Genomic DNA, 10922 nt, shown 5'->3' on the forward strand with positions numbered 1-10922 from the left:
CCCTCCTGGGAACCAGATTTCTCCCATAGGATCTCCTTCCAGGATGTTGATGGCTCCATTCTCTGTATCACTGTCTTTTCCCACTAACACTGGACCCCTGATGCCCTCACCCTGGATGTTCTGCTGCTGTACTGTCCCATCCAGGGGGCTCCTCCGGGGTGGTGGTCTTTCCCATATGGGATGTTTAGTGTATATTATATGATGCTCCTCTTCTCTTGGCTCTTTCCTGTACTTCATCCATTCTGTTTTGCTACAGTCGGTATTTTGGATATGGCCGTCCTGTAATCATCCTTGTGTCTTCCTGTAATCGGCACATCTCCTGCCAGGACTTCTCCTTGGGACTCGGATGCAGGAAGTAGTTCAGGATGTGAAGTCGGGCAGTGGCTGCAATTACTTCTCCGGGGGGAAACAATTGGCTGAAGAGGCGGAATCCTCACATCCTCACATATAACATCCCGGCTCCAGCAATGAACTCGACACGGGCCGAGAGCAAACATCTGCCATGGCCCCGAGCCCAGGAAGAAGATCCCAGGGAATAGTAACAAGGTCCAGTCCTGCTGCGCCCACCACACGTCAATCCATCACGTCCAAGATTAGTGATCTGTCCAACTAGGAGGGAACTCGTAGGGGGAATTGGGGATAGGACTGGGGGAGTTCGCGGCTACTTAAAGGGCAAGTCCAGCTTTAACTTCTTTTCTTCCAAAAGAGCTGGGGAGGAGGTGGCTGAATGTAACTATATGCGCTGGGGTCCGCTGTCCTCTGCTTCAGGGCCTTGTCCTCTGGGCACTTCCTGGTCTGAGAGGGGACCTGGGTTGTGACATATCAGGCCAGTCAGCGGCCGACGCAGGACCCAGTCTACGGAGGAAGGTGCATGTTATTATGGTCAGCCACCTCCTCCTCTCCGACTATTTTGAAGAAAAAAAAAAGGCTGAGCCCGGATTTCTCCTTTAAGTCCGTCCATAACGGTCCCGCTTCCTGAGCCGGTCGGGTCACGGAGATATCAGCGCCCGGCGCACGCGCTCACAGGAGAGTCCGACGCTCATAGAGAATGAATGGGGAGTCCGATGGTCCGTCATTCTCTATGGACATCGGACTCTCCTGTGAGCGCGCGTTCCGGGCTTCGGTCGCTCATATCTCCGTGACCCGACCGGTTCAGGAAGCGGGACCCGGCGGGATCATGTGAGTATAGGGGGCTCTAACGGGGGGTCGGTAGCCTGGCACGGGGGATGACAGGTTCTCTTTAAAGGGTATCTGTCATTACTTTTCTGCTGCCTGAACCATTGCTGTAGTCCCCGGAGACTTTTTGCTGCCCCACCAGATCTTATTACACAAATAGGAAGAGATCAATCATTAAAGGGATTGGCCACTTTATAGTAAAATTGCTCAGTGTACAGTATTAGTAAGTGTACTCTCTGTATATACTGACAGCAGCTCCCTGTGTACCTCATAGAGCTAATATCAGACTCCCCTCCTCCAGGCTGTGCTGCCCTGCTCTGTGGTGTTTTGGTCCATAAGATGGCTGATATGGAGAAGCATGTGACCATGCCCCCCACTGTCCACCACTGAGCCTGTATATGTCTATGGAGAACACCGTGGACAGGGCCTAGTTACATGCTCCTCCATGTCGGCCATTTTGTGGACTGAAACAAAACAGAGCAGGGCAGCCCAGCCTAGTGAAGGAGAGTCTGATATTAGCTCTATGAGGTAAACAGGGAGCTGCTGTCAGTATGTACATAGAGTACATTTACTGATCCTTTGTACTGACCTGTTTTACTATAAAGTGGCCAACCCCTTTAAAGGCCTCTAGAGTGTCCAGAAGCTTTTGCGACCACACCAATGGCTCATGGTTCGGGCAGCATGAGGACGATGACAGAATCCCCATGTAACAAAGTGGTTTTCCATGTCCCCAGCGTCAAAATCATCAACCTCATATTCCAAAGTTTCTGAAACCTAAAGCGCTTTTGCCCAGAACTTTACTGGATTTCTTTAGTTTAGTTTTTTTTTTTTTTTTGAAGACTTAATTCCCTTAATCAGTTTTAATCGCATCTGGATCTTAACCCAATAAATGACTGGCTTGGCTCGCTCAGTCATAGACGGTGGAGGAATCCTTGGAGCAGAGCTCACAGATCGATCATTGTGTGTAGGCTAAACCCCAAGGAGTCCTTGCTTCTGAAGGACCCCCTCAAGGGGAAAACCGCCTCTTCAAAGCAGTTCCTGTGGCAATGGCTGTCTGGCTCTGGAGTAGGCGGCAGATGGCTCTTGGGCTCTGGAGTAGGTGGCAGATGGCTCTCTCGCTCCGGAGTATACGGCCAGGGGCTCTCAGGCTCTGGAGTAGGCGGCAGATGGCCCTCTCGCTCCGGAGTATATGGCCAGGTGCTCTTGGGCTCTGGAGTCGGCGGCAGATGGCTCTCTCGCTCCGGCGTATATGGCCAGGGGCTCTCGGGCTCTGGAGCTGGCGGCAGATGGCCCTCTCGCTCCGGAGTATATGGCCAGGGGCTCTCGGGCTCTGGAGCTGGCGGCCGGGGGCTCTGGAGCTGGCGGCCGGGGGCTCTCGGGCTCTGGAGTAGGCGGCAGATGGCTCTCTCGCTCCGGAGTATATGGCCAGGGGCTCTCAGGCTCTGGAGCTGGCGGCCGGGGGCTCTCGGGCTCTGGAGTAGGCGGCAGATGGCTCTCTCGCTCCGGAGTATACGGCCAGGGGCTCTCGGGCTCTGGAGCTGGCGGCCGGGGGCTCTCGGGCTCTGGAGGAGGCGGTAAATGGCTCTCTCGCTCCAGAGTATACGGCCAGGGGCTCTCGGGCTCTGGAGGAGGCGGCAAATGGCTCTCTCGCTCCGGAGTATACGGCCAGGGGCTCTCGGGCTCTGGAGGAGTCTGCAGATGGTTCTCTCGCTCCGGAGTATACGGCCAGGGGCTCTCGGGCTCTGGAGCTGGCGGCAGATGGCTCTCTCGCTCCGGAGTATATGGCCAGGGGCTCTCGGGCTCTGGAGTAGGCGGCAGATGGCTCTCTCGCTCCGGAGTATATGGCCAGGGGCTCTCTGGCTCTGGAGTAGGTGGCAGATGGCTCTCTCGCTCCGGAGTATATGGCCAGGGGCTCTTGGGCTCTGGAGCTGGCGGCCGGGGGCTCTCAGGCTCTGGAGTAGGCGGCAGATGGCTCTCGGGCCCTGGAGTTCATAGCAGGGGCATAACTAGAAATGGCTGGGCCCCATAGCAAACTTTTTACAGGGCACCCCCCCCCCCTTCAAATCATCAAGTGTAGTCCTAAACTTATGTTACATGGTTATGAGTAATGTTACCATACATATCACCATCACACTGACCAAATCCTGTATACAGACACCAATACCAGTATAGGAGGGGCAATTATTATGGCCACACCATGACCACTAACATTACCACCATACGGTTTACTGACTAAATCCAGTATATGAAGACCAATGATACCAACAGTACCAGTTTATAAGGGACAAATTTTCCCACCACATACTAATCTTACCAATGCTACTGAATAAAATCCACTGTCCATAGACCAATATCACCTCATACAGTGACCATACAGCAGTATGTACCAACTCTATATAGGCCCTGCACATCATAAGGGATTACAGTGCAGTTACATCCAGTGACTCTCAGGGGGCTTCTTTTCCATTCGGAGATGCTCACTTTTCCTCTTCATCTAGCCAGGCCATCATGAGAATTTCTCTCAGTCATGAGTAGAGATGAGCGAATATCGATCATGCTCGCGTTCGTGTGCACCCGAGCGTTCGGCATTTGATTAGCGGTGGCTGTTGAAGTTAGATAAAGCCCTAAGGCTATCTGAAAACATGGATATAGTCATAGGCTGTGTCCATGTTTTCAAGACAACCTTAGGGACAAACTTGAGCATGCTCGATATTCGCTTATCTCTAGTCACGAGTCATCCCCATAGGATCTACCAGACAAATGTTTTAGGCTCCTCCCTCATACACCATCATCCACATCTATATTGCCCCATCTGTGCCCTCATACTAGTTAGTCCCCACTATTCAGATAGTAATTAGACCCTTCTGTGCCCCCTCATTAGGCCTTTCTCCGTGCCTCTGTATAGTAGTCAGGGCCCCTCTCTGGTCCTCTGTAGTGAGGCTCCTCTCTGTGCCTCTGTATAGTAGTGAGGCCCCTCTCTGTGCCTCTGTGTAGTAATCAGGGCCCCTCTCTGTGCCTCTGTATAGTAGTGAGCAGGGCCGGATTAAAGGGAGGGCACAAGGGGCACGTGCCCAGGGGCCTCCACCACTAGGGGGCCTCCACCAGCCCAAACCCAGAAGTGGTGTCTGGGAGCCAGTCCCACGCGCAAAAAGCATGTGGAAACCCTACCTGGACACAGCACTGGCCACACTGCATGCTGTCCAGGGAGGGAGGCAGGTGTAGGGTTAATCCTGTGTAAGCATCTCCCTCCCGGCAGGCTCAGACTCCCCCCTGGTGGGTCTTTGAATGGATTCTTCCTGTCAAGCTTCCGGGGGCCTGTCTCGTGCAGAGGTCCTCACTCCCCCTTGCCCCTCCCCCTCACTGAGGAGAGAACTGCATGGGACCTCAGCAAGGAAACCTGATCTCTCCAGCAGGGAAGTGACATCATGGAGCATGCTGGAGCATCTGTCACAGTGGCTGACAGGCTGAAGGAACAGAGAAGAGCCAGGAGAAGACCTGTCATCTGCCCAGATCAGGTGAGTATGAGGTTTTGTTTTGTATTGGCACATCAGAGCAGGGGTATGTACTATAGGGGCATATATCAGAGCAGGGGAATATACTATAGGGGCATATATCAGAGCAGGGATATATACTATAGGGGCATATATCAGAGCAGGGGAATATACTATAGGGGCATATATCAGAGAAGGGGTATATACTATAGGGGCATATATCAGAGCAGGGGGCATATACTATGGGGGCATATATCAGAGAAGGGGTATATACTATAGGGGCATATATCAGAGCAGGGGGCATATACTATGAGGGCATATATCAGAGCTGAGGGCATATACTATGGGGGCATATATCAGAGCAGGGGTATATACTATAGGGGCATATATATATATAGCCTGTGTGCAGCATATGACATGTAGCCTGTGTGCAGTGTATGGTATATAGCCTGTGTGCAGCCTATGATATATTGCCTGTGTGCAGTGTATGGTATATAGCCTGTGTGCAGCCCATAATATATAGCCTGTGGGCAGTGTATGATATATAGCCTGTGTGCAGCCTATGATATATACCCTGTGTGCAGCATATGACATGTAACCTGTGTGAAGTGTATGGTATATAGCCTGTGTGCAGCATATGATATATAGCTTGTGTGCAGTGTATGGTATATAGCCTGTGTGCAGTGTATGATATATAGCTTGTGTGCAGTGTATGGTATATACCCTGTGTGCATTGTATGATATATAGCCTGTGTGCAGCATATTGTGTATATATATTGCCTGTGTGCAGCATATGGTGTATATATAGCCTGTGTTTAGCATATGACATGTAACCTGTGTGCAGCTACTGTATATATGCCATGATCCTTAGGGTATATTCACATGTGGCATATCCACAATAGATTATACACAGCTTTTAAGTACTTTCTGCTCTTTACTGCTTCAGGTAGTTTATAAGGTTGGGAACTGAAGATGGGACTTAGACTTGCAAGTCCAGGTTCTGCCTGCGATTCACAACTGCATATGCTGCTGTGGTGGCTGACACAGAGGGAAAGAGAGCACAGAAAGTACTGAAGTGCTGTGTTCTCAACACACCGCAATGCTCACCCCTCCCCCATCCTGTCTCTAGGGCCTGGCATCTTCCTCTGGACTGCAGCCTCTAGTGACCATCACATGCAGAACAGAGGAGGATGCTGAGCCATACAGCCAGGAGTGAGGAGGGGAAGGTGCTAAGTCCCCTACAGTAATCAGCCACCTGTATAGATTGCTGTATGGTTTATTTTTGGGGGAAGAAAATGGGGGGGGGGGGCAACAAAGTTGTTGCCCAGGGCCTCCACCAACCTTAATCCGGCCCTGGTAGTGAGTCCCCTCTCTGTGCCTCTGTATAGTAGTCAGGGCCCCTCTCTGTGCCTTTGTATAGTAGTCAGGGCCCCTCTCTGTGCCTCTGTATAGTAGTTAGGCCCCTCTTTATGCCTCTGTATAGTAGTCAGGGCCCCTCTCTGTGCCTCTGTATAGTAGTTAGGCCCCTCTTTATGCCTCTGTATAGTAGTCAGGGCCCCTCTCTGTGCCTCTGTATAGTAGTTAGGCCCCTCTTTATGCCTCTGTATAGTAGTCAGTACCCCTCTCTGTGCCTCAGTATAGTAGTGAGACCCCTCTCTGTGCCTCTGTATAGTAGTCAGGGCCCCTCTCTGTGCCTCTGTATAGTAGTCAGGGCCCCTCTCTGGTCCTCTGTAGTGAGGCTCCTCTCTGTGCCTCTGTATAGTAGTCAGGGCCCCTCTCTGTGCCTCTGTATAGTAGTTAGGCCCCTCTTTATGCCTCTGTATAGTAGTCAGTACCCCTCTCTGTGCCTCAGTATAGTAGTGAGACCCCTCTCTGTGCCTCTGTATAGTAGTCAGGGCCCCTCTCTGTGCCTCTGTATAGTAGTCAGGGCCCCTCTCTGTGCCTCTGTATAGTAGTCAGGCCCCTCTCTGTGCCTCTGTATAGTTGTTAGGCCTACCTGTACAGGTAGCATCCCCCATGTTGCTATTTCCCCCATAGATAGTTTGCGTGATAGGCAGGCACCCCCTGTAAGTACCCTCCCCCCCCCTCCAGTAGTAAGCCCGCCAGTATGTAGTATACCCATGTAGGGAGTCCACTTTAGGTAATCACCCCCCCCCCCTATGTAGTGATCTCCTGTGGTAGTTAGCCCCCTTCCGTAGGCATCTCACCATGTAGTCCCCACCCTCCATATAGGTATCTTTTCTTTTCATTAACTCCTCTCCCTTCCATGTGGACATCTCCCTGCTAGGTAGACCCCCCTCCCCCCTCCATGTGGCATCTCCCTTGGTAGTTAGCCCCCCGCATGTAGACATCCCACTGCAAATTAACCCTCTGCCAATGCAGTTACCCCACCATGTGTGCATCCACCTGTAAATTAACCCTCCCTTTGATAGGGTGGGTTAACACTACGGAATCCGCGCGGATACGTTTAGGCAGATTCCGTCGCTCACTGCGGCGTGCATATTCACCTGCGCCATAGCCACCAGATTCCGCCGTCTGCCAAAGGAATTGACATGTCCTCAATGCCTCCAAGACGAATGCCAAGCTTTCTCCTTACTGCTCCATCCTATGAAGATAAAACCAGGGAGCTAGAGGCCGAGACTGTAGGGCTGTTCTTTGGGAGGCTGTAGGGCTGTTCTTTGGGGGGGGCTGTAGGGCTGTTCTTTGGGGGGCTGTAGGACTGTTCTTTGGGAGGCTGTAGGGCTGTTCTTTGGGAGGGCTGTTCTTTGGGGGGCTGTAGGGGTGTTCTTTGGAGGGCTGTTCTTAGGAGGGCTGTAGGGCTGTTCTTTGGGGGGCTGTAGGGCTGTTCTTTGGGGGGCTGTAGGGCTGTTCTTTGGAGGGCTGTAGGGCTGTTCTTTGGGGGCCGTAGGGCTGTTCTTTGGGGGGCTGTAGGGCTGTTCTTTGGGGGGCTGTAGGGCTTTTCTTTGGGGGGGGCTGTAGGGCTGTTCTTTGGGGGGCTGTAGGACTGTTCTTTGGGAGGCTGTAGGGCTGTTCTTTGGGAGGGCTGTTCTTTGGGGGGCTGTAGGGCTTTTCTTTGGAGGGCTGTAGGACTGTTCTTTGATGGGCTGTAGGGCTTTTCTTTGGGGGGGCTGTAAGGCTGTTCTTTGGGGGGCTGTTCTTTGGGGGGGGGCTGTAGGGCTGTTCTTTGGGGGGGCTGTAGGGCTGTTCTTTGATGGGCTGTAGGGCTTTTCTTTGGGGGGGCTGTAAGGCTGTTCTTTGGGGGGCTGTTCTTTGGGGGGGGCTGTAGGGCTTTTCTTTGGAGGGCTGTAGGACTGTTCTTTGGGGGGCTGTAGGGCTGTTCTTTGGGAGGCTGTAGGGCTGTTCTTTGGGGGGGCTGTAGGGCTGTTCTTTGGGGGGGCTGTAGGGCTGTTCTTTGGGAGGCTGTAGGGCTGTTCTTTGGGAGGCTGTAGGGCTGTTCTTTGGGGGGCTGTAGGGCTGTTCTTTGGGGGGGATGTAGGGCTGTTCTTTGGGGGGCTGTAGGACTGATCTTTGGGAGGCTGTAGGGCTGTTCTTTGGGGGGGCTGTAGGGCTGTTCTTTGGGAGGCTGTAGGGCTGTGCTTTGGGAGGGCTGTTCTTTGGGGGGCTGTAGGACTGTTCTTTGGGGGGCTGTAGGGCTGTTCTTTGGGGGGCTGTAGGGCTGTTCTTTGGAGGGCTGTAGGGCTGTTCTTTGGGGGGCTGTAGGGCTGTTCTTTGGGGGGCTGTAGGGCTGTTCTTTGGGGGGCTGTAGGGCTGTTCTTTGGGGGGCTGTAGGGCTGTAGGGCTGTTCTTTGTGGGGGCTGTAGGGCTGTTCCTTGGGGGGCTGTTCCTTGGGGGGCTGTAGGGCTGTTTCTTGGGGGGCTGTAGGGCTGTTCTTTGATGGGCTGTAGGGCTTTTCTTTGGGGGGGGCTGTAAGGCTGTTCTTTGGGGGGCTGTAGGGCTTTTCTTTGGAGGGCTGTAGGACTGTTCTTTGATGGGCTGTAGGGCTTTTCTTTGGGGGGGCTGTAAGGCTGTTCTTTGGGGGGCTGTTCTTTGGGGGGGGGGCTGTAGGGCTGTTCTTTGATGGGCTGTAGGGCTTTTCTTTGGGGGGGCTGTAAGGCTGTTCTTTGGGGGGCTGTTCTTTGGGGGGGCTGTAGGGCTTTTCTTTGGAGGGCTGTAGGACTGTTCTTTGGGGGGCTGTAGGGCTGTTCTTTGGGAGGCTGTAGGGCTGTTCTTTGGGGGGGCTGTAGGGCTGTTCTTTGGGAGGCTGTAGGGCTGTTCTTTGGGGGGCTGTAGGGCTGTTCTTTGGGGGGGGTGTAGGACTGTCCTTTGGAAGGCTGTAGGGCTGTTCTTTGGGGGGGCTGTAGGGCTGTTCTTTGGGAGGCTGTAGGGCTGTTCTTTGGGAGGGCTGTTCTTTGGGGGGCTGTAGGACTGTTCTTTGGGGGGCTGTTCTTTGGGGGGGCTGTAGGGGTGTTCTTTGGGAGGCTGTAGGGCTGTTCTTTGGAGGGCAGTAGGGCTGTTCTTTGGGAGGCTGTAGGGCTGTTCTTTGGGGGGGCTGTAGGGCTGTTCTTTGGAGGGCTGTAGGGCTGTTCTTTGGGGGGCTGTAGGGCTGTTCTTTGGGGGGGGTGTAGGACTGTCCTTTGGAAGGCTGTAGGGCTGTTCTTTGGGGGGATGTAGGGCTGTTCTTTGGGGGGCTGTAGGACTGATCTTTGGGAGGCTGTAGGGCTGTTCTTTGGGGGGGCTGTAGGGCTGTTCTTTGGGGGGGCTGTAGGGCTGTTCTTTGGGAGGCTGTAGGGCTGTTCTTTGGGAGGGCTGTTCGACTGTTCTTTGGGGGGCTGTTCTTTGGGGGGCTGTAGGGGTGTTCTTTGGAGGGCTGTTCTTTGGGGGGCTGTAGGGCTGTTCTTTGGGGGGCTGTAGGGCTGTTCTTTGGAGGGCTGTAGGGCTGTTCTTTGGAGGGCTGTAGGGCTGTTTCTTGGGGGGCTGTAGGGCTGTTTCTTGGGGGGCTGTAGGGCTGTTTCTTGGGGGGCTGTAGGGCTTTTCTTTGGAGGGCTGTAGGGCTTTTCTTTGGAGGGCTGTAGGACTGTTCTTTGATGGGCTGTAGGGCTTTTCTTTGGGGGGGCTGTAAGGCTGTTCTTTGGGCTGTAGGGCTTTTCTTTGGGGGGGCTGTAAGGCTGTTCTTTGGGGGGCTGTTCTTTGGGGGGGGCTGTAGGGCTTTTCTTTGGAGGGCTGTAGGACTGTTCTTTGGGGGGCTGTAGGGCTGTTCTTTGGGAGGCGGTAGGGCTGTTCTTTGGGGAGGCGGTAGGGCTGTTCTTTGGGGGGGCTGTAGGGCTGTTCTTTGGGAGGCTGTAGGGCTGTTCTTTGGGGGGGGCTGTAGGGCTGTTCTTTGGGGGGGGGTGTAGGGCTGTTCTTTGGGGGGGGTGTAGGGCTGTTCTTTGGGGGGGATGTAGGGCTGTTCTTTGGGAGGCTGTAGGGCTGTTCTTTGGGGGGGTGTAGGGCTGTTCTTTGGAGGGCTGTAGGGCTGTTCTTTGGGGGGGGTGTAGGACTGTCCTTTGGGAGGCTGTAGGGCTGTTCTTTGGGGGGGTATGTAGGGCTGTTCTTTGGGGGGCTGTAGGACTGATCTTTGGGAGGCTGTAGGGCTGTTCTTTGGAGGGGCTGTAGGGCTGTTCTTTGGGAGGCTGTAGGGCTGTTCTTTGGGGGGGTATGTAGGGCTGTTCTTTGGGGGGCTGTAGGACTGATCTTTGGGAGGCTGTAGGGCTGTTCTTTGGAGGGGCTGTAGGGCTGTTCTTTGGGAGGCTGTAGGGCTGTTCTTTGGGGGGGGATGTAGGGCTGTTCTTTGGGGGGGATGTAGGGCTGTTCTTTGGGAGGCTGTAGGGCTGTTCTTTGGGGGCTGTTCTTTTGGGGTAAGGAGTCATGTTTTGATTATTGAAGTGATTATTGAAGTGACCATGGGATTGACCCCCATGACAAGCGGATCCTTTGGGCGCAGACACTCTCACCGCGATGAGACGCCATCAAACCCCTGAAAGAAAATCACACAAATAATTCTGGGTCCTAAAAATTATAACAAGGGTCTCTTCAATGACTGGACAGGCTGCTGGCATTAAAGGGGTTCTCCAGGCAACACAAACAATCTTCTAAACCCTTCCCAATCCCACCCTATGTCTAATATACATGGATGTCTAAAAGACCACTCCGACCACGCTCAGCTCTGCCCCCCTCTCTTTGTGGTCACAGGACAAGTGATCTCCTCTCTGGGGGCGG

At 53.7% G+C, this 10922-nt stretch overlaps 1 protein-coding gene across 1 annotated transcript; it reads right to left on the bottom strand.

The window, feature by feature from the left end:
* Positions 1-7272: 7272 nt before the first annotated feature.
* On the bottom strand, positions 7273-10673 carry LOC138789161 (uncharacterized). The gene is made up of 2 exons (XM_069967766.1): positions 10658-10673; positions 7273-10553 (listed from the first exon to the last, which is right to left on the bottom strand). Exons 1-2 carry the CDS (start codon positions 10671-10673, stop codon positions 7273-7275), a joined length of 3297 nt encoding a protein of 1098 aa, XP_069823867.1.
* Positions 10674-10922: the final 249 nt, after the last annotated feature.

The sequence above is a fragment of the Dendropsophus ebraccatus genome, chromosome 4 (assembly GCF_027789765.1).
Source record: "Dendropsophus ebraccatus isolate aDenEbr1 chromosome 4, aDenEbr1.pat, whole genome shotgun sequence".
In the NCBI taxonomy this organism is placed as follows: domain Eukaryota; kingdom Metazoa; phylum Chordata; class Amphibia; order Anura; family Hylidae; genus Dendropsophus; species Dendropsophus ebraccatus.